The sequence below is a fragment of the Nerophis lumbriciformis genome, linkage group LG34, assembly GCF_033978685.3.
Source record: "Nerophis lumbriciformis linkage group LG34, RoL_Nlum_v2.1, whole genome shotgun sequence".
NCBI lineage: Eukaryota > Metazoa > Chordata > Actinopteri > Syngnathiformes > Syngnathidae > Nerophis > Nerophis lumbriciformis.
The window spans coordinates 15909219-15931030 of record NC_084581.2 but is presented as its reverse complement, the minus strand read 5'-3'; the positions used below and the strand labels follow the sequence as shown (position 1 = coordinate 15931030).

The 21812-nt window shown below is 39.5% G+C and overlaps 1 protein-coding gene across 2 annotated transcripts in view; it reads left to right on the top strand.

The window, feature by feature from the left end:
- The window catches only part of itsn2a (intersectin 2a), a 77597-nt gene that overhangs the window by 54654 nt on the left and 1131 nt on the right, over positions 1–21812 (top strand). For both annotated transcript variants that reach the window (XM_061929734.2, XM_061929733.2), the window contains 7 exons: positions 9550–9648; positions 9715–9882; positions 11791–12003; positions 12922–13043; positions 16479–16561; positions 16626–16709; positions 16774–16947. In XM_061929734.2, the coding sequence (XP_061785718.2) occupies positions 9550–9648; positions 9715–9882; positions 11791–12003; positions 12922–13043; positions 16479–16561; positions 16626–16709; positions 16774–16947 (943 nt within the window). The remainder of the gene's footprint in view (positions 1–9549; positions 9649–9714; positions 9883–11790; positions 12004–12921; positions 13044–16478; positions 16562–16625; positions 16710–16773; positions 16948–21812) is intronic.

Here is a 21812-nt window from a genome sequence, read left to right as displayed (position 1 = left end):
TCCTCATTACACAACAATGAAAACCATTCTTCTCCACAACATCTTTAATTTTGGTTATTTATTTAACTTTTTTTACCAAAAATTATGCATGGTGTTGAAGAAAAAATACTGCTTGTCTGTACATATGTATGCATACATTTGCATATCCATATTGTTTACATGTACTGTACACATATAGTGGGTACAGAAAGTATTCAGACCCCTTTCAAATGTTTCGGTCTTTGTTTAATTGCAGCCATGTGCTAAAATCAAAAAAGTTCATTTTATTTCTAATTAATGTACACTCAGCACCTCATCTTGACAGAAACAAACAGAAATGTTTGCAAATGTATTAAACAAGAAAAACTGAAATATCACATGATCATATTCAGACCCTTTGCTCAGTATTGAGTAGAAGTACCCTTTTGAGCCAGAACAGCCATAAGTCTCATTGGGAATGATGCAATAAGTTTTTCACACCTGGATTTGGGGATCTTCTGCCATTCTTCCTTGCAGATCCTGTCCAGTTCTGTCAGGTTGGATGCTGAACATTGGTGGACAGCCATTTTCAGGTCTCTCCAGAGATGCTCAGATGGGTTTAGGTCAGGTCTTTGGCTTGGCCAGTCAAGAATGGTCACATAATTCTTCTGAAGCCACTCCTTTGTTATTGTTGTGTGCTTAGGGTCATTGTCTTGTTGGAAGGTGAACCTTCCGCCCAGTCTGAGGTCCTGGGCACTCTGGAAGAGGTTTTCTTCCAGGATATCTCTGTACTTGGCTGCATTAATCTTTTCTTCAATTGCAGCCAGTTGCCCTATCCTTGTAGCTGAAAAACACTCCCATAGCATGATGCTGCCACCACCATGTTTCACTGTTGGGATTGTATTGGGCAGGTGATGAGCTGTGCCTGGTTTTCTCCACACATACCGCTTAAAAGTAATGCCAAAAAGTTTAATGCCAAAAAGTTTAATCTCGGTCTCATCTGACCAGAGGATCGTATTTCTCATAGTCTGGGAGTCCTTCATGTGTTTTTGCATACTATTTTCTAGTTGACTTTGTGGAACTTTTGGCCGTCTCCCTACTGCAACTCTTGAGCTCAGCAACAGTGATCTTTGGGTTCTTCTTTATCTCGCTCACCAAGGCCCTTCTCCCACGATTGCTCAGTTTGGCTGGTCGGCCAGGTCTGGAAAGAGTTGTGGTCGTCCCAAACTTTTCTACTTAAGTATTATGGAGGCCACTTGACTGTACTCTAGGAACCTTGAGCAATGCAGAAATGATTTTGTAACCCTGGCCAGATCTGTGTCTTGCCACAATTCTGTCTCTGATTTCTTTGGGCAGTTCCTTCGACCTCATGATTCTCATTTGCTCTGACATGCAGTGTGAGTTGTAAGGTCTTATACAGACAGGTGTGTGCCTTTCCTAATCAAGTCCAATCTTATTAATTAAACACAGCTGGACTTCAATGAAGAAGCAGAAGTATGTCCACTATTTTATTTAAGGCCAAAATTGTTATTTGATTGCAATAAGAAACATTATTTAATAATAATAATAATATATATATATATATATATATATATATATATATATATATATATATATATATATATATATATATATATATATATATATATATATATATATATATATATATATATATATATATATATATATCTCCATCCATCCATTTTCTACCGCTTGTCCCTTTTGGGGTCGCGGGGGGTGCTGGAGCCTATCTCAGCTGCACACTGTATATGTGTATATATATATATATATATATATATATATATATATATATATGTATGTATGTATGTATGTATGTATGTATGTATGTATGTATGTATATGATAAATGATCAAATGGGTTGTACTTGTATAGCGCTTTTCTACCTTCAAGGTACTCAAAGCGCTTTGACACTACTTCCACATTTACCCATTCACACACACATTCACACACTATATATATATATGTATATATATATGTATATGTATATGTATATATATATAATGTGTGTGTATGTATATATGTATATATATATATATATATATATATATATATATATATATATGTATATACATATATATATATGTATATATATATATATGTATGTATATATATATGTATATATATATATATATATATATATATGTATGTATATATATATATATATAATGTATGTGTATGTATATGTATATATATATATATATATATATATATATATATATATATATATATATATATATATATATATATATATATATATATATATATATATATATATATATATATATATATATGTGTGTGTGTGTGTGTGTGTGTGTGTGTGTATATATATATGTATGTATCAGTGACGTGCGGTGAGGTTGATGGCTGGTGAGGCACTGACTTCATCACAGTCAGATTTACAAACATATGAACCCTAAAGAGTATCTTATTCACCATTTGATTGGCAGCAGTTAACGGGTTATGTTTAAAAGCTCATACCAGCATTCTTCCCTGCTTGGCACTCAGCATCAAGGGTTGGAATTGGGGGTTAAATCACCAAAAATGATTCCCGGGCGCGGCGCAGCTGCTGCCCACTGCTCCCCTCACCTCCCAGGGGATGAACAAGGGGATGGGTCAAATGCAGAGGACACATTTCATTACACCTAGTGTGTGTGTGACAATCATTGGTACTTTAACTTAACTTTAACTTTACACATACAAACTGTAGCACACAAAAAAGCACATTTAATAAAAAAACGTTATTATGGTCTTACCTTTACTTATAAATGAAGTCTATGCGCCGCTGTTGTGCTGGATTAATGAACCCCCTGACGGGAGTGTTATATCAACTAAAGCCCTCACTTCAACTTTCCACGTGCAAGATTGAATCTATTTAAAAAAGTGTAACCGAGGGTTTATAAATGTCGCCTATACTGTATGAAACTACAAAATAACAAACACGAAGGCTCCAGTTTACACGAGGACCACTTTATTTACCTTCTTTCAAAAACCTACGCTCCACTCCAACGTGTCATCACTTCCGCTCTTAGCGCCTTCAAAATAAGAGCTCAAGGCATGTACTGTATAACAGCGCATAACAGGAACTTAACATCACAAAGAGGAAAGCCCATAAAAATAGGTTAAAAAGTTATTTAATAAGAAGCCAAAAAGTGCAAAAACAATAATGTTCGTGTTGGAGGAGTTGTGAATTAGGTACACCTGCAGTCTGCAGGTGTACCTAATGTTGTGGCCCTGCAGTCATTCACAACTCCTCCAACACGAACATTATTGTTTTTGCACTTTTTGGTTTCTTATGAAATAACTTTTTTAAATAGATTCAATCTTGCACGTGGAAAGTTTAAGTGTGGGCTATAGTTGATATAACACTCCCGTCAGGGGGTGCAAATTCTACGGCGGGGGTGCAGGAGGCGGATTACTGCGAGCTTCAGCCAGTGCGTCTTTTGCAGCCGTTTTATGATCGCTCAGCACAAGAAATACGTTACACACATACAGTTGTTGACAAAATACACTGTACATTATATACCTCAGCTAACTAAACTATGGAAATGTATAATATAGTTCATATAGCAATACGGTCTCACTGCACAGCAGGCCAGCAGTTTGCCGAGTCCGCAATCCATGGTGAGGCACAAATGAGTGACGTGCCTCAACTGGCTGCTGTTCACCGCACCGTCTCTTCTCAGTATTTGAACGACAAATGTGAAAATTCAGCGATTTTGAATAAAAATAATCTAAAACTGGTGAAGTTAAATGGAAAATAACTTTATAGTATAATCACTGGATACATTTAACAATTTAATAATTTTTTTTTTCTTTTTACATTTTTTTTCTTTCCATGATGGCAGGTGAGGCCCCGCCTCACCTGCCTCTAGTGACTGCACGTCACTGGTATGTATGTATGTATGTATGTGTATATATATATATAATATATATGTATGTGTATGTATGTATATATATATAATATATATGTATGTGTATGTATGTATTAGAGATGCGCGGATAGGCAATTTATTTCATCCGCAACCGCGGCAGAAAGTCGTCAACCATCCGCCATCCACCCGATGTAACGTTTGATCAGAACTGCATCCGCCCGTTGTTATATATCTAATATTAATAAAAATAAAAAAAAGGGTGAAAACTACGCGAATTGCACCTTGTGCAGACAAGATTTTTCGATCGGACACGGAGGAATTAGCGATGTAAAAGACCACGTTGGGACAAAAAAACACAAGTCTAATGCCGTTGCTAGCGATACAAGTGGAAAACTTTCAACGTTTTTCGTCGCCCAAACAGATTCTTTGGATGTGATAAATGCCGAAGTTTTATTTACGGAGGCAATAATTGAGCATGGACTTCCAATAGCACTGGCTGATCACATGGGACAGTTACATGTTTGTAATGCAACCTTTAAAAATCATTACGCGGTGATCGCGATCCCAAAAATAAACTTTTCTTGCATGATAATGTCCAGAAAAATTCGCTTTATATTACTATAGAGTCCTTTTAACGAATGAGTTTGATGGTTTATCACAAACCTTAAATGAAAGAAGTCCTTTGTTCTCCTGCAGCATGGCCTTGCTTCGTGTTTGCTGCGCCATCCTGTCGGCTGTATTTCACAGCACGACATACTGTTAAAAGTGTTTATACTATTTATACTTTCAATTAACAAATTGAAGTCTTGTGAAAGGTTGACAGGATAACTGGCATTAACTGTCAAAATAATTTCAAACTATTGAAGTTAGCTTACAGAATAAACATGTCAATCAACCCATATGATTTTTGCTGTAATATTTTTGTTTTGAAAAGTCACTGTGACTGATAGAAAAGTGATGGTTTTAGCAACATTTTAACCTGTCTGAATGCTAATAATCATTTTGCGAGCAAGCAGGTAAGCTGCGCGGGCGGAGCGCGCGGAGTGACCCATGTTACGATCCCCCGGCCACGGGGGTGGCGGGCAGGTAAGCTGCTTACCTGCTGCGCGTGACGCCGGCCGCGGCGAAAGCGGACGAGGCGGGGTGTCGGTGCGGTGGGCGCGGTAGTGACCCTGGACGTGCGTCGGGCCCTTCTCGCGGATCGCCTCAGCTACGGCTCCCGGTGGGGCCCTCTCGGGGGAAGGGGCCTCGGTCCCGGACCCCGGCGAGGCGTCCCTTCTCCGCTCCGTAAAAGTGTCCATCTCTTTTTTTTTTCTTCTTCTGTTGTGGCATATGCTGCAGGTGCCTGCTCGTTTTTCGTATGTGGGTAACAACATTTAACTATGTATATATATTTCCCAATTGGTTTAACTGCCACCCGCAAAAAAAAGAAAGAAAAAAAAAAAAAAAAAAAGAAATCTAATTAATCCGCCCGACCCGACCCGCGAGCGGATAAAATCTTATTTTTTTAAATTTCATCCGCCCGATCCGCGGATAATCCGCGGACTCCGCGGTTGTGTCCGCAAACCGCGCATCTCTAGTATGTATGTATATATATATATATATATATATATATATATATATATATATATATATATATTTATATACATACCTGCCAACTACTCCAGTTTTCTCGTAATTAGTACGGTTTTCATCAACCTATTCCGGGTTACGGTTGCAGTGATAAAAAATACGGTTTTTCATTAATTAAATTTTTTTTATTTTTTTTTAAGTTTTATTCACGAAATCGCGTAACAATGACAATCGACACTGCTTCCCGTAACTTCCTATCGAGCCATTCCGAATACCATGCGCGAGGCTATTTATAGCACCGCTGCCAAGCACGAGGCCATTGTTTCCAAACGAGCGAACGATCATGGAATCAGCCGGAGAAAAATCGCATACGAGTCTTAAACTGTTGGGTTTCCTCTTTCTTCATTCATCTTCAATGAATACTCCAGTTGTATATATATGAAAGATGATGGTTTATTTTAAGGATGGTTCAGTACAATGCCTCACAGCACCGGGAAACAAAACATCGGTAACTGTGGAAAATAGAACACAACTCCATCAAACTTTTCTGTGTGTATCTCATATTCTCTCGCGCGAAGTGAACCGGAAGAGATCACGTGACGATAGCGCGGATGAACCTGCACTACCGTATATAACCTATTGGAGGCGCATAACAACAACAGCAAGCCTTTCTTCTCATGATACACAGAAACAGCATTAATAACAATGAGATCACATTTACTCAACATAAACCGAAAAGAAAACTGCAGTCATTCCGTGAAGAATATTCAAAAGCCTATCCGGGAATAATTATCCGTTCCAAAAAGGGTGAAAACTACGCGAATTGCACCTTGTGCAGACAAGATTTTTCGATCGGACACGGAGGAATTAGCGATGTAAAAGACCACGTTGGGACAAAAAAACACAAGTCTAATGCCGTTGCTAGCGATACAAGTGGAAAACTTTCAACGTTTTTCATCGCCCAAACAGATTCTTTGGATGTGATAAATGCCGAAGTTTTATTTACGGAGGCAATAATTGAGCAAACAAAAAGGTAGTGACACCAATGTTATCTATTGGAATTGTTTAGTACTGTTATACTGTTAAAAGTGTTTATACTATTTATGCTTTCAAGTCCAAGTTGAAGAAATCTTGTTAAATGTTGACAGCATAACTAAATCAAATCAAATCAAATCAACTTTATTTATAAAGCACATTTAAAATTTACCACAAGGGTAGCCAAAGTGCTGTACAATGAACAGGTTAAAAGATAAAACGAGTACCAAACTAACTAACTACCAAAATACAGAAGTATGTCCTTAATATTTTTGCAGTGCTATTTCTGTTGAAAAGTTAAAATGATTACATTAGAGATGTGATGTGCCACTTTTCAAGTGTCTGATGGCTTAAATTAATTTTCATTAATTTTTCATATTTTGAATTATTTTGAAAGGCTTACAAAAAAACTACATTTGAATTGTAATGCCATGCTATTGACAGGACTATTAATTTTAATGAAGTTAGCTTACCATGTTTACAGTATGATAATTGTGATAGAAATGTGAATTTTAGGCACAGAATATTTTTTACAATTGAACAAGGCAGTAGATTATACAAGCTTGAACAGAAAGTTAATAATGACACCAATTTTTTTTTTTAATGGAATTGTTTAGTACTGTTTTACCATTTGTTTACTGTAAAAAGTGTTTATACTGTTTATACTTTCAATTAACAAATTGAAGTCTTGTGAAAGGTTGACAGGATAACTGGCATTAACTGTCAAAATAATTTCAAACTATTGAAGTTAGCTTACAGAATAAACATGTCAATCAACCCATATGATTTTTGCTGTAATATTTTTGTTTTGAAAAGTCACTGTGACTGATAGAAAAGTGATGGTTTTAGCAACATTTTAACCTGTCTGAATGCTAATAATCATTTTGCGTCGGGGGGCGAAGGAACCCCCCACCAGGACTTTGTCCTGGACCTACCGGGGCCTGCGGCCCTTGGACCCTGGCTACTAGGTTTTTCTGATTTCAAAAGTTGGCAGGTATATATATATATATATATATATATATATATATATATATATATATATATATATATATGTGTGTGTGTGTGTGTGTGTGTGTGTGTGTGTGTGTGTGTGTGTGTGTGTATATATATATATATATACATACATACATACATACATACATACATACATACATACATACATGTATGTGTGTGTGTGTATATATATATATATATGCAAACACTATCAGTTGGTTTCAATCTTACCTCGCAGATCGCTCACAGCGTATAAGAATGAATGACAAAACTTCACCGCTCACTTTCTGTACCACAGGGGTACCTTAAGGGTCTATTCTGGGGCCACTGCTCTTCAGTTTGTACATCAATGACCTGCCTTCCATTTATGAAGATGTGGAGATCTTAATATATGCTGACGACACAGTTTTTTTTACTCACGGTTCCGATGCAAATCTGGTTGCAGCTAAGCTGTCCGTAGTAATATCCAAAGCAACAGAGTGGCTGAAGGAGTCCTACCTTACGCTGAACACAGATAAAAATGCCACAATGCCTTTTTCAAACAAACCAAATCAAAGTGTTCTCCCAAACATCTATTTGTGAATAGTTACATGATCAATAATGGTGAGGAAGGTAAATATCTATGCAGGATACTGGATCCTACACTAAATTTTAAAAATCATGTTAAAAAGGTATGTCATGTTCTGAAATATAACATTACTAACTTCCAGCAAATCAGGAGCTTTTTTATCATTGGAAGCAGCTAATTCTTTTTTCAATGCAATGATCATATCGCATATCTTGTACTGTATATCATCATGGTCTCAAGCCAGATCGTTTTAAATTCTCTCAGATCAGGAGCACCATTCCATTCTTTGATGGCTTCGTAGGAAAAGGCTGACTGGGAAAAGGCAGACTTTTTTTTTGGAACATTACAGTCGCCCCTGGATACAGACCATAACACTCTGTTTGTTAGTTGAGAGTGTAGCTGTTTTAAGGGGTGGTGGAGCGGCATCATCAAGGATCTTACGTACCAGGTGGATATTGGAGTACCCGATGAAGTTTTCAAAGCTAAGTATAATGTATTTTTCAAGGATGTTACTACGGTGGCATCGCCAAGGATTTTCAGTGTTTGATTATGTAATGATCTGAGAGAATTTAAAACGATCCTCGATAAAAAGCCTCGGCGATGCCACCGTAGTAACATCCTTGAAAAATACATTAGACTTAGCTTTGAAAACTTCATCAGGTACTCCAATATCCACCTGGTACGTAAGATCCTTGATGATGCCGCTCCACCACCCCTTAAAACAGCTACACTCTCAACTAACAAACAGAGTGTTATGGTCAGTATCCAGGGGCGACTGTAATGTTCCAAAAAAAAAGTCTGCCTCCATCAGAGTACCAGTCTAATAGTGTAATATCGCCATCTTGTTTACATATGCAATACCAATGGGGTATATAGCTATTGGATGATACCCTCGTGGGTACCATCTGATTGCGAATGCACTGTATGCTGTGTTATGTGGATTTTGATCAAAACTGTTGCACTATATATCCTTCTGCACTGATTTGTTACTCGCACTTTCTCTGTGTATTGCTTTTCATTATGTAATTTCAATCTTGCAATGTATTTTTAATAATGTGTAATTTTAATTGTGGATGCTAAATGTGCCAGAAAAGGACTCCAGATGGAAATTAGCGTGGTGCTAAATCTGGTGCAGCCATCTTTTTATTGTAACTGCACATTGTCCTTCAAATACACAAATACATACCGGTACATATGGATACACTTGTATAACGCAATTAATCCTGGTAAATTACTTGCATGCATAATTTATTAAAAAAAATATTCGTCTGAATGTCATACAGGAACAGGAAGTGTTTTACTTGAATGCAAATCATTTATTTGTTCAAAACCTGCCAAGTTTTATCTAACATGCCATCAAAAATAACCCTTTTTCTTTCTCAACTTTGTATGCATTCAGTTACTGCCTGATTAGCTTTGGTGTATCACAATGAGTATTACTCTTAGTAAGAAAGGCAGTATTTGTAGATAGAAGTTTTTATGGTGGACACTGACATCGGCACACATGTTTTTGTGTCTCCTCCTGCGTAGAAGATCGCCACTAACTACCGCTGTAAAGGAATGCCGCTGTCCAGCTTCCTGCTGAAGCCCATGCAGAGAATCACCCGTTACCCTCTGCTCATAAAGAATGTATGGACAACACAGAGGAGCAGCCACACAACCTAACTACTTTTAATAGAATCATCATGTGCACAGATCCTAGAGCATACCCCTGACCACCACGCTGACCACGCTACTTTGAGGGAAGCTCTGGAGCGCGCAGAGGAGTTGTGCTCTCAGGTCAACGAGGGCGTCCGGGAGAAGGAGAACTCTGATCGCTTGGAGTGGATCCAGAGCCACGTGCAGTGTGACGGAGCCATCGAGGTTAGCACTTATTGAATATAAACACTGAAATATATTGTTATTGTTTGGGTCAATCTGCTGTCATTTAACAGCCATTCTCATTCGGAGGAATTGTGCAAAAATTGGAAAAGCTGCTCCCATTCTTTTCTAGTTTACTCTAGGGCTAGACGATTATATGATCGTGATTAATTTCAGTTCCATCACTGTGATCAGCTGTTAGCTTTTTTACCTCGATCAAACATGGCGGAAATGTCTCTTAGAAGATACCGCAGTAGTTAACAGTAGGAAAGCAACAATGCACGGTATAATCCTGCACGGAACAATCCGCCTTAAATGACCGTGGTCCTGTGTGTGTCTGTGAATGTGTGTGTCTTTGTGTACACGTGTTTGTATCCGTTGGATAGGTTGATTGCCGACACTAAAATGGTCCCTAGTGTGTGAATGTGAGTGTGAATGTTGTCTGTCTATCTGTGTTGGCCCTGCGATGTGGTGGCGACTTGTCCAGGGTGTACCCCGCCTTCCGCCCGGATGCAGCTGAGATAGGCTCCAGCACCCCCCGCGACCCCGAAAGGGACAAGCAGTAGAAAATGGATGGATGGATGGATTTGTGCGCAACCGTCCCTGTCCATCGTCACGAAAGTCAAGCTCCCTGTAATTCACAATTAAAGTTCAATCAGCGTTGTGCCTCTTCCCCTTTACACAGCTGGAAGTGCAGTTCATAAGAATAAAATAAAGAACTATGGCTAATACTAGCATGGAAGGTGAATCACATTGTTGTGAAGGAGCAGCAACATTAGTGACACACTTTAAGCCCTTCTGTCTGCTGCAGCTCACCTGCTGTCATCATGCCCTCAATGCGGACTTACAGGCAGGCACCGAATGTCTTTGTGACTGAACTACTGTGTTGGTCCTGACTGGGAAAATAAACACACCCACTAATTTAATCAGAAAAATCAATTTCTATATCTAAATATTTTTTAATCAGAATTTTTGTTTATCTTTGCTCTGATTCAACTCCTCAGATAGAACATGTACTAAAAAACTCTTGTGTATACAAACATTTTGTTCCTGAAATAATTATTAAACTTGTTTTATGAGTCGGTACACATTTTTTTACAGTACCTCAAATTCAAACTGCACTTTAATTTATTTTCATTAAATACATGATACAGTATTTGAGTTTAAAAAAAACTCGACAATCTGGTCACCGCTTGTCGTTTACCAAAGTACTGGTGAGAAGCACTGATGTATACAAGTAATTAAGGAATACAAATAATAATTCACCATTTGAAAGTGTTGTTTAGTGAATTTTAAAACTTGAAATAAAAGTCTTAATATTCATTACAACACTGATATACTTTGTTTATTGCAGAATGAAGTTTGTGATAAGCAAATTTGTGACTACAAGCAAAATAAAAGACCTTTGAGAGGAAAACACCCACAAAACATAACAAAAAAAAAGCAAAACCGTGGTCCTAAAACCGAGTGTGGTTTCCCTGTACCGCTGCACCTCTTGCAGACACAATCACACATATGAACAAAATAACAGTTGTCAGCTGGTAGCATTGATTACCTCGATCAAACATGGCGGAAATGACTGTTACAAGATACTACAGTAGGGATGCAATGGTACTTTGTATAATCCTGCACGGGACAATCCGCCATTAATAAGGAAATAAAATCATAATATTAAATGAGATTGGATGATATGAAAAAATAATTTGTGATCATTGTCCCCCAGCCCTCGTTTGCTCTATCATCTTGTTGCTCGATGTGTGAGCGATATAATTTGATGGCCAATAAAAGATAGAAAAGCAGGAACAGGAAGTCCAACACACACGTTTATTATCAATACACAATAACTTGGCAGTTGACGACTCTGGTTGCTTTCTCTTTTTGTAAATAATACAAACACTTGTTGTGTTGCAGCACTTGCTGTTTAACTCGTTGACCAACTGCTTGGGCCCACGCAAGCTCCTCCACAGCGGTCGTCTGCACAAGTCCAAGAGCAGCAGAGAGCTGTGGGCCTTCCTCTTCAACGACTTCCTCCTCCTCACAAATGCCGCCAAGACCTTCTCCTCCTCGGGTCCGGACAAGCTCTTCAGCCCCAAGAGCAGCATGCAGCTCAAGATGTACAAGACGGTGAGGCTAACCGCACCACCAAGAGTCCCTCCAGGATTTTGCCATTGTGTCAATTCACGCAAATTCAACCAATTCCTGCAAAATGCCCACTTCTTTCCTGCAACTTCTGGCCAATGAGCATCATTTTTGGCAATCAAATTTGTCTGTGAGCGGCGCTCAAACACACATTTCAACTGTCTAATCAAAATATATGTTTGTTTCTTGTGTAGCCAAAGCAGGAACAACAACATGTGACAATATATGAACTTTTCATTGATCAACCCACAATTGCCATCCTCCCACATAGTCCACACCTACTTTCAGCTCCTGACTATGGCGCTAAGCATTCTGGGTAATGTAGTATACAAACATCTAGCATTTAGCAATAGGCGCGCTCACTTCCTAGTTTCTATGTAGTTGGATATTTATTTACCTTTTATTTATCCAGAGTAAGGCAATTAAGAAGAGATTTCCATTTACAACGCTGACCTCAGCAGCATTTACATGACAGACGTGTTGACATGTGATGATAATTTCTCATCAAGTCTCATTTACCAAGAAAAATCTGCGCTATGGATTGCTCTCAACAGTTCAGAAATGCTCTTGATGTGTGAGAATAAATGTGTTGGAGCATAAACAAATGTTTAACATGGCCAAAATATGCAACTTGTGCACAACACAGCAGATAGCTCACAAAAGCTTACAAAGAAGACTTAAAATATTGACAACAAGGTCATAAAATCGCAAGTTGAATTAATATCATTTTAAAAATAAGCCAAAACATCACAGCTTTTGCTGCCACTTTCTGTAAAAGTCACCTCAAATGTATGCATTACCATTTAACAATCCACCCACAAAATCCTGGAGGGTCTGCATCACAGCATTAGAGCGCTTTGTAGGTTTTGCATCACACTTTTTCTTCCCCCTCACCTCAAACAGCCACTCTTCCTCAATGAGGTTTTGGTGAAAATGCCACCTGACCCGTCCAGCGACGAGCCGCTCTTCCACGTCTCGCACATCGACCGCGTCTACTCGCTCAGGACCGAGACCTTGAATGAAAGGTGGGATTAGCTCCATATCATTACATATTATTAGTTCACCTGCGGCTGTCAATGACTTAATTTTAAAGTAAAGTTTTTGAAAACAAATTAAAAAAAAAATTTAATATAAATGTATTTTTTTATTTAGTATTGTATTATACAAAATGGTATTTTATTATTTTGTTTATTATTTTTATATGTTAAAAAAAAAATTTATTTTACTTTTTTCTTCTTCTATTTTTGATGGGTGTCAAACGTACGGCCCGAGGGCCCGACCAGGCCCATGAACAGGTTTTATCCGGCTCGCGGGATGAGTTTGCTAAGTATAAAAATTAACCTGAAAATTTTGAATGAAAGAAACAGCTGTTCTAAATGTGTCTACTGGATGTTGCAATAACAAATATTTGTATCTTTGTAGACGATGCTACATATGTACAAAATAAACCACATGATGTTAGTACATCAGTTGAGGAAAATGATCAAACAACATAAATAACATCCTGTAATTTGATTTTGATATCATTTTGTTATCTTGATAGATTGAAAAGTAACACCAATGAGTTGACTGATGAACTTTATCACATAATTTATTCAGAAAATACAAATAACGACAAATAAAGATAGAATACTATTAACCGCAACATGTAAGTGTAAAAAACAACAACAACATTATGATTTGTACATTTTCAGAATGTGCTTGTTCTATTTTTAAACAAGGAAAGCAATATGAAGTTGTCTTTATTTTTAAGTTATCGTGCCGTGATTTTACCAGTCCGGCCCACTTGGGAGTAGATTTTTCTCCATGTGGCCCCCGATCTAAAATTAGTTTGACACCCCTGATCTATATTATAAATACATGTTGTGGTTTATTAGTATTTTTCCTGTTTTTTATATAACTATTTTTTGTTTTTATGTATTTGTTTTATCTGAACACAGTAGATACCTGTACAGTAGTAGCATTTCATTTAATTCACTTGAAATGGCAAAAAAACACAAAAGACAAAATCTATAAAAATGCCACAGCAGCACTTTTCTGGAGCTATCAAACCCCTTTCTGTTTAAGTTACTATTTACAATAAATAAATAAAAACGAATAGACAAGGATTTACTATTATTTATTTGTATTATTATGTATACGGTTTTGAAATTATTGATGTATGGAATGAATTAAGCGATTAATAAAATGGTGAAATATTACTTTGAATTGCCTGAGCTACATGTACAAATATGGCCCAAACAAATTTGACTGAAAATAAGAGAATGTCATTTAAAAAAATTATAAATAGTTTTAATATAACATGCACCTGGGGATAGGTTGATCGGCAACACTAAATTGGCCCTAGTGTGTGGATGTGAGTGTGAATGTTGTCTGTCTATCTGTGTTGGCCCTGCGATGAGGTGGCGACTTGTCCAGGGTGTACCCCGCCTTCCGCCCGATTGTAGCTGAGATAGGCTCCAGCGCCCCCCGCGACCCCAAAAGGGAATAAGCGGTAGAAAATGGATGGATGGATGGATAATTATGATCACACAGAAATAAATGGACAAATTGTTTAATTTCACCCTATTTTTAGTATTTAATTAGTTAGGTTTCATAGTGGGGATGGTGCTCTGTTGACCTCGACTGCGGATGTTGTGGATCGGTGGAGAGAATACTTCGAAGACCTCCTCAATCCTACCAGCACGTCTTCCTATGAGGAAGCAGGGCCTGGGGAATCTGTGGTGGGCTCTCCTATTTCTGGGGCTGAGGTTGCCGAGGTAGTTAAAAAGCTCCTCGGTGGCAAGGCCCCGGGGGTGGATGAGATCCGCCCGGAGTTCCTTAAGGCTCTGGATGTTGTGGGGCTGTCTTGGTTGACAAGACTCTGCAACATCGCGTGGACATCGGGGGCGGTACCTCTGGATTGGCAGACCGGGGTGGTGGTTCCTCTCTTTAAGAAGGGGAACCGGAGGGTGTGTTCCAACTATCGTGGGATCACACTCCTCAGCCTTCCCGGTAAGGTCTATTCAGGTGTACTGGAGAGGAGGCTACGCCGGATAGTCGAACCTCGGATTCAGGAGGAACAGTGTGGTTTTCGTCCTGGTCGTGGAACTGTGGACCAGCTCTATACTCTCGGCAGGGTCCTTGAGGGTGCATGGGAGTTTGCCCAACCAGTCTACATGTGCTTTGTGGACTTGGAGAAGGCATTCGACCGTGTACCCCGGGATGTCCTGTGGGGAGTGCTCAGAGAGTATGGGGTAACGGACTGTCTTATTGTGGCGGTTCGCTCCCTGTATAATCGGTGTCAGAGCTTGGTCCGCATTGCCGGCAGTAAGTCGGACACGTTTCCAGTGAGGGTTGGACTCCGCCAGGGCTGCCCTTTGTCACCGATTCTGTTCATAACCTTTATGGACAGAATTTCTAGGCGCAGTCAGGGCGTTGAGGGTATCTGGTTTGGTGGCTGCAGGATTAGGTCTCTGCTTTTTGCAGATGATGTGGTCCTGATGGCTTCATCTGGCCAAGATCTTCAGCTCTCACTGGATCGGTTCGCAGCCGAGTGTGAAGCGACTGGGATGAGAATCAGCACCTCCAAATCCGAGTCCATGGTTCTCGCCCGGAAAAGGGTGGAGTGCCATCTCCGGGTTGGGGAGGAGATCTTGCCCCAAGTGGAGGAGTTCAAGTACCTCGGAGTCTTGTTCACGAGTGAGGGAAGAGTGGATCGTGAGATCGACAGGCGGATCGGTGCGGCATCTTCAGTAATGCGGACGCTGTATCGATCCGTTGTGGTGAAGAAGGAGCTGAGCCAGAAGGCAAAGCTCTCGATTTACCGGTCGATCTACGTTCCCATCCTCACCTATGGTCATGAGCTTTGGGTCATGACCGAAAGGACAAGATCACGGGTACAAGCGGCCGAAATGAGTTTCCTCCGCCGGGTGGCGGGGCTCTCCCTTAGAGATAGGGTGAGAAGCTCTGCCATCCGGGGGGAGCTCAAAGTAAAGCCGCTGCTCCTCCATATCGAGAGGAGCCAGATGAGGTGGTTCGGGCATCTGGTCAGGATGCCACCCGAACGCCTCCCTCGGGAGGTGTTTCGGGCACGTCCGACCGGTAGGAGGCCACGGGGAAGACCCAGGACACGTTGGGAAGACTATGTCTCCCGGCTGGCCTGGGAACGCCTCGGGATCCACCGGGAGGAGCTGGACGAAGTGGCTGGGGAGAGGGAAGTCTGGGCTTCCCTGCTTAGGCTGCTGCCCCCGCGACCCGACCTCGGATAAGCGGAAGAAGATGGATGGATGGATGGATGGTTTCATAGTGATTTTATAATATATTTTTGTGTGGTTTATTTATTTATTTTTCACGTTTTTGCCAAAATATTACAAACAGTATGGCAGTAGTGTAACTTGTAATTAATATTTCTCATCTTGGATGAGTTTAGATGACGTAGGTGTACCTAATGTTGTGGCCTCTGTATGGTTGTTGGTCAGGGCGACGTGGGTGCAAAAAATCAAAGTGGCGTCGGAGTATTTCATCGAGACGGAGAAGAAAAAAAGGGAGAAGGCGTATCAAGGTGAATTCTAACGTGTTTCTGTGATGGCAGTCTCTTTCTGATTTGTCCCTGTCCTCCTCCAAAGCTCGCTCTCTGAAGACCAGCGGCATCGGCAGACTGCTGGTGACCGTCACTGAGGCTCAGGAGCTCAAAGCCTGCAAGCCCAATGGTAATTCCTCAGAAAGAGACAACCTGAAATGTTTGTGGTCGTTCTCATCGTTGTGCCGTGGCAGGGAAGAGCAACCCTTACTGCGAGCTGACCATGGGGGCTCAGTGTTACACCTCCAGAGCCCTCAGCAACACCCTCAACCCTAAGTGGAACTTCAACTGCCAGTTCTTCATCAAAGACCTCTACCAGGACGTGCTGTGCATCACTGTGTTTGAGAAGGACCAGTTCTCGCCAGACGGTCAGTGTAAAAACAAAGTAGCACAAAACAACTTAAAAGAAGTAAATCACTAAAAATAATTCAAACTGTTAAAAAAAAAAATTCAACACAAATATGAGAATATTTTAAGATAAATGTAAAAACATTCTTTACAATCCACAACAATATGCTTTACACATACGGTGTGTGTTTGTATACACCAGGGGTGTCCAAACTACGGCCCACCGACGTCTTTAATTTGGCTCGTGAGACATCATGAGTTTAATTAGGAATATTGCCTGCAGGGAGAGTGCATTCATTTTAAAGTGGAACTGCCCCTTTTTTTCTTTTTCTTTTTTAATATCGCCTATCGTTCACAACCAATATGAGAGACAAAAAATCAACTTTTGTTCTATGTAGCTAGCAATGCAGCTAATGGGAGCAATCAATTCTACCTCTAAATCACTTAAAAAATGCATTCAAAAACTGTCAACAATACAGGTTACGTTTCGTAACCTGTATAATAATCAAACTGTAGCAACATTGTTATTGTAAAAGTGAACACAAGAACTCTATTTCTTTTTTCTTTTTTTTTGTCCTGTCCAGCTACTCAGGCAAATCATATAGTTGATGTAGATGCCCATATCTGCTGTTCAGATTTACTTTACAAAAGAGTGGGTTACTTCTCTTGTTGCCTTATTTGTATTTGACTTTACTGCGTGGGTTCCCTCCGGGTACTCCGGCTTCCTCCCACCTCTAAAGACATGCACCTGGGGATAAGTTGATTGGCAACACTAAATGGGCCCTAGTGTGTGGATGTGAGTGTGAATGTTGTCTGTCTATCTGTGTTGGCCCTGCGATGAGGTGGCGACTTGTCCAGGGTGTACCCCGCCTTCCGCCCGATTGTAGCTGAGATAGGCTCCAGCGACCCCAAAAGGGAATAAGCGGTAGAAAATGGATGGATGGATGGAAATGGATTTATATTATTATTTGGTGCAGCCGGGCTGGAGCAGGAGGGGATAGAAAGAGGAAAAAAAGGAAGACAGAGGGGGATAAGACACAGAGACAACAACAACAATAACAACAATAGAACAACATCATCAAATAGGATATGTACAAATATGATTGTAAAAGTGACAGCAAAGAAGCAGTTAGTGAAATAAATAATAACGCAGAAATGACAATGAGCATTATTACACTACAAATGGAGCAATACAAATACCAATAGAAATAGCACTATTGATAATGAATAATAACAATAATTACCTCTATTATCAACAATACAATTGTTCAAATGCAACAATACATATATGTAAAGTTAACTTGAAATACAAAAGAAAGCAGATAAATGGAGGGGAAGAAAGAGAAGCCAACTATATTAACCTTGTAGATTGTTATAGTAACAATAAGTTTAAGCTTTGTCAGCGTGCCGTGTGTTATACCCAGAACTATTTTTCTTTTGTACTAACACATCAGCGTGCTATGGTATTAGCTGTAAAAGCTAACTACGGCAAGAGATAAGCACGCTTTTACGTTAGCACGAAACATGTTTGAGTTTGTAATGCACAACACTGCGATAAGACAACCATCTGTACTGACTGAAAAACATGAACAATCATATTACAGTAGGGGCGGCGTGGCGAAGTTGGTAGAGTGGCCGTGCCAGCAATCGGAGGGTTGCTGGTTACTGGGGTTCAATCCCCACCTTCTACCATCCTAGTCAAGTCCGTTGTGTCCTTGGGCAAGACACTTCACCCCTTGCTCCTGATGGGTGCTGGTTAGCGCCTTGCATGGCAGCTCCCGCCATCAGTGTGTGAATGTGTGTGTGAATGGGTGAATGTGGAAGTAGTGTCAAAGCGCTTTGAGTACCTTGAAGGTAGAAAAGCGCTATACAAGTATAAGCCATTTATCATTTATTTATCTGTAAAGTATTAGCCCACATTTCATGTTTTGTTTGTACACAGCATATGCTATGACGTGCATTGTGTATCATGATCAATATAAAGTGTGACTCACTTGATGGAAAGTTGTCTGTTTGGTCCAGCTGGCCGGGGATGTTGTTTCTGGTTTATTTGGGCAAGCACGCCATTTATGTTGAAATAGCTTCGAGTCGCTTTCACCTAGGGCTGGGCAATTATATGATCGTGATCGTTGATCGTGATTAATTTGAGTTTGATCACTGTGATCAGCTGTTAGCTTTTTTTACCTCGAACAAACATGGCGGATATGTCTGTTAGAAGTTACCACAGTAGTTAGCAGTAGGGAAGCAACAATTTGGTATAATCCTGCACGGAGCAATCCGTCTTTATTGACCGTGGTCCTGTGAATGTGTGTGTGTTTGCGTACATGTGTTTGTGTGCGCGACCATCCCTGTCCATCGGCACGGAAGTCAAGCTCCTTGTGATTCAAAATTAAAGTTCAATCAGCGTTGTGCCTCTTCCCCTTTACACAGCTGGAAGTGCCGCTCAAAAGAATTAAATAAAGAAATATGACTATAACACTAGTCACCGCTTGTTGTTTGCCAAAGCACTGGTGAGAAGCACTGATGTATACAAGCAATTAAATAATGATTTACCTTTTGAAAGTGTTGTTTAGTAAATGTTAACTTGAAATAAATGTCCTATGGTATTCACTACACCAATTATACTTTGTTTACAGCAGAATGTTTGCGATGACAAGCAAAAACAAAACAAAATAACTTTGAGAGGAAAAAAAGTTGTTGTCTTTACCCCCACAAAACGTACCAAAAAAGAAGCAAAACCATGGCAGTAAAACGGAGGCACGGAGCGTAGTGTGCGTTACCTGTAGTGTTGCACCTCTAGTAAACACACATATATATATATATATGAACTTTATGACAGTTGTCAGCTGTTAGCAAGTATTAATTACCTCAATCAAACATGGTGGAAATGTCTGTTACAAGATACTGCAGTAGTAAACAGCAAGGATGAGGTACTTGGTATAATCCTGCACAGGACAATCCGCTTTAATTTAAAAAAAAAATTGTGATATTAATCGAGATCAGACAATATGAAAAGATTAATCGTGATCATTTTTCTTGCCATATCGCCTAGCTTTCGTCTGCTCCAACGTTTCACTGTGCCTTCGTGCTCGCTTCTAGAAGAGTTCTTCCTCCGTATATTTAGTTTCAAAAACATAAGGTTGTGAATCCTCATTTGTCCAAAAATAGTCGTCTTCGTTGTTAGTTTACTAGTCTGCCGTGATTAGGACACACACAAGTGTTTTGTATTCGGAAGTAGGAACACATTGTTGGACGTGCGCTGCTACGGAAAGGGAAATAAATGCGCAAAGGAATTAGTTCTGGCATTGATTAAAATGACCAAAATACGGTAAATATTGTTCATTTTACATATTGTTATGAACATGTCTGTTACTACATTATATATGGACTTGTGTGTATATATTCATATATGTATAAATATATATAAAGCAAAAGGGACAAGCGGTAGAAAATGGATGGATGGATGATGGAGGGTTTTGAAGTTGTCTTAAAGGGCTTTGAAGGCTACAACGGTGACTAAAATTAGCCGCATCTTTAAAAAAAATGTAATCTTTAAAAAAAAAAATGTATAAACGATTTTGTTTGTGAATAGGCAAAATTAAAAAAAATGCAGTTCCTCTTTAAAAATTTGCTTGTATTAGTACTGCTAGTTTGTTGGATCGAGCAGGCAATGTGTATGTCAGGTAAATGACCTTTTAACTTCACTCGGAGTCCAATGATGTGCAGCATTAACTTATATGACCCAATGCAAATAACCTTCCCTAGTCATGGTGCAAAGAAAAATCCAACCTACACAAAGTATCAACAGTGATGGTCACACATAACACAACCTACTCATTGAATTTTGTGGATATTTTTTTTTTTTAAAAGGTGACGCATTATAAAATATTCACAAATACACCCATGTAAATCCATTACAAAGCTTAATGGGAAAAGTGCAAAACACTACACACCTATCCATGTTTGCCGCATTGTAGCTGCTTGATATTTCTGATTACAAATATTTAAGGTCGATATGGAAGTAAACAAGGTAGACGTCAAACTTTTACATACTCTTAATATCCATTTATATTCATTATTAATTATATATTTTATATTTATATAATATGTACACACACACACTATATATATATATATATATACAGGTAAAAGCCAGTAAATTAGAATATTTTGAAAAACTTGATTTATTTCAGTAATTGCATTCAAAAGGTGTAACTTGTACATTATATTTATTCATTGCACACAGACTGATGCATTCAAATGTTTATTTCATTTAATTTTGATGATTTGAAGTGGCAACAAATGAAAATCCAAAATTCCGTGTGTCACAAAATTAGAATATTACCGTACTTAAGGCTAATACAAAAAAGGGATTTTTAGAAATGTTGGCCAACTGAAAAGTATGAAAATGAAAAATATGAGCATGTACAATACTCAATACTTGGTTGGAGCTCCTTTTGCCTCAATTACTGCGTTAATGCGGCGTGGCATGGAGTCGATGAGTTTCTGGCACTGCTCAGGTGTTATGAGAGCCCAGGTTGCTCTGATAGTGGCCTTCAACTCTTCTGCGTTTTTGGGTTTGGCATTCTGCATCTTCCTTTTCACAATACCCCACAGATTTTCTATGGGGCTAAGGTCAGGGGAGTTGGCGGGCCAATTTAGAACAGAAATACCATGGTCCGTAAACCAGGCACGGGTAGATTTTGCGCTGTGTGCAGGCGCCAAGTCCTGTTGGAACTTGAAATCTCCATCTCCATAGAGCAGGTCAGCAGCAGGAAGCATGAAGTGCTCTAAAACTTGCTGGTAGACGGCTGCGTTGACCCTGGATCTCAGGAAACAGAGTGGACCGACACCAGCAGATGACATGGCACCCCAAACCATCACT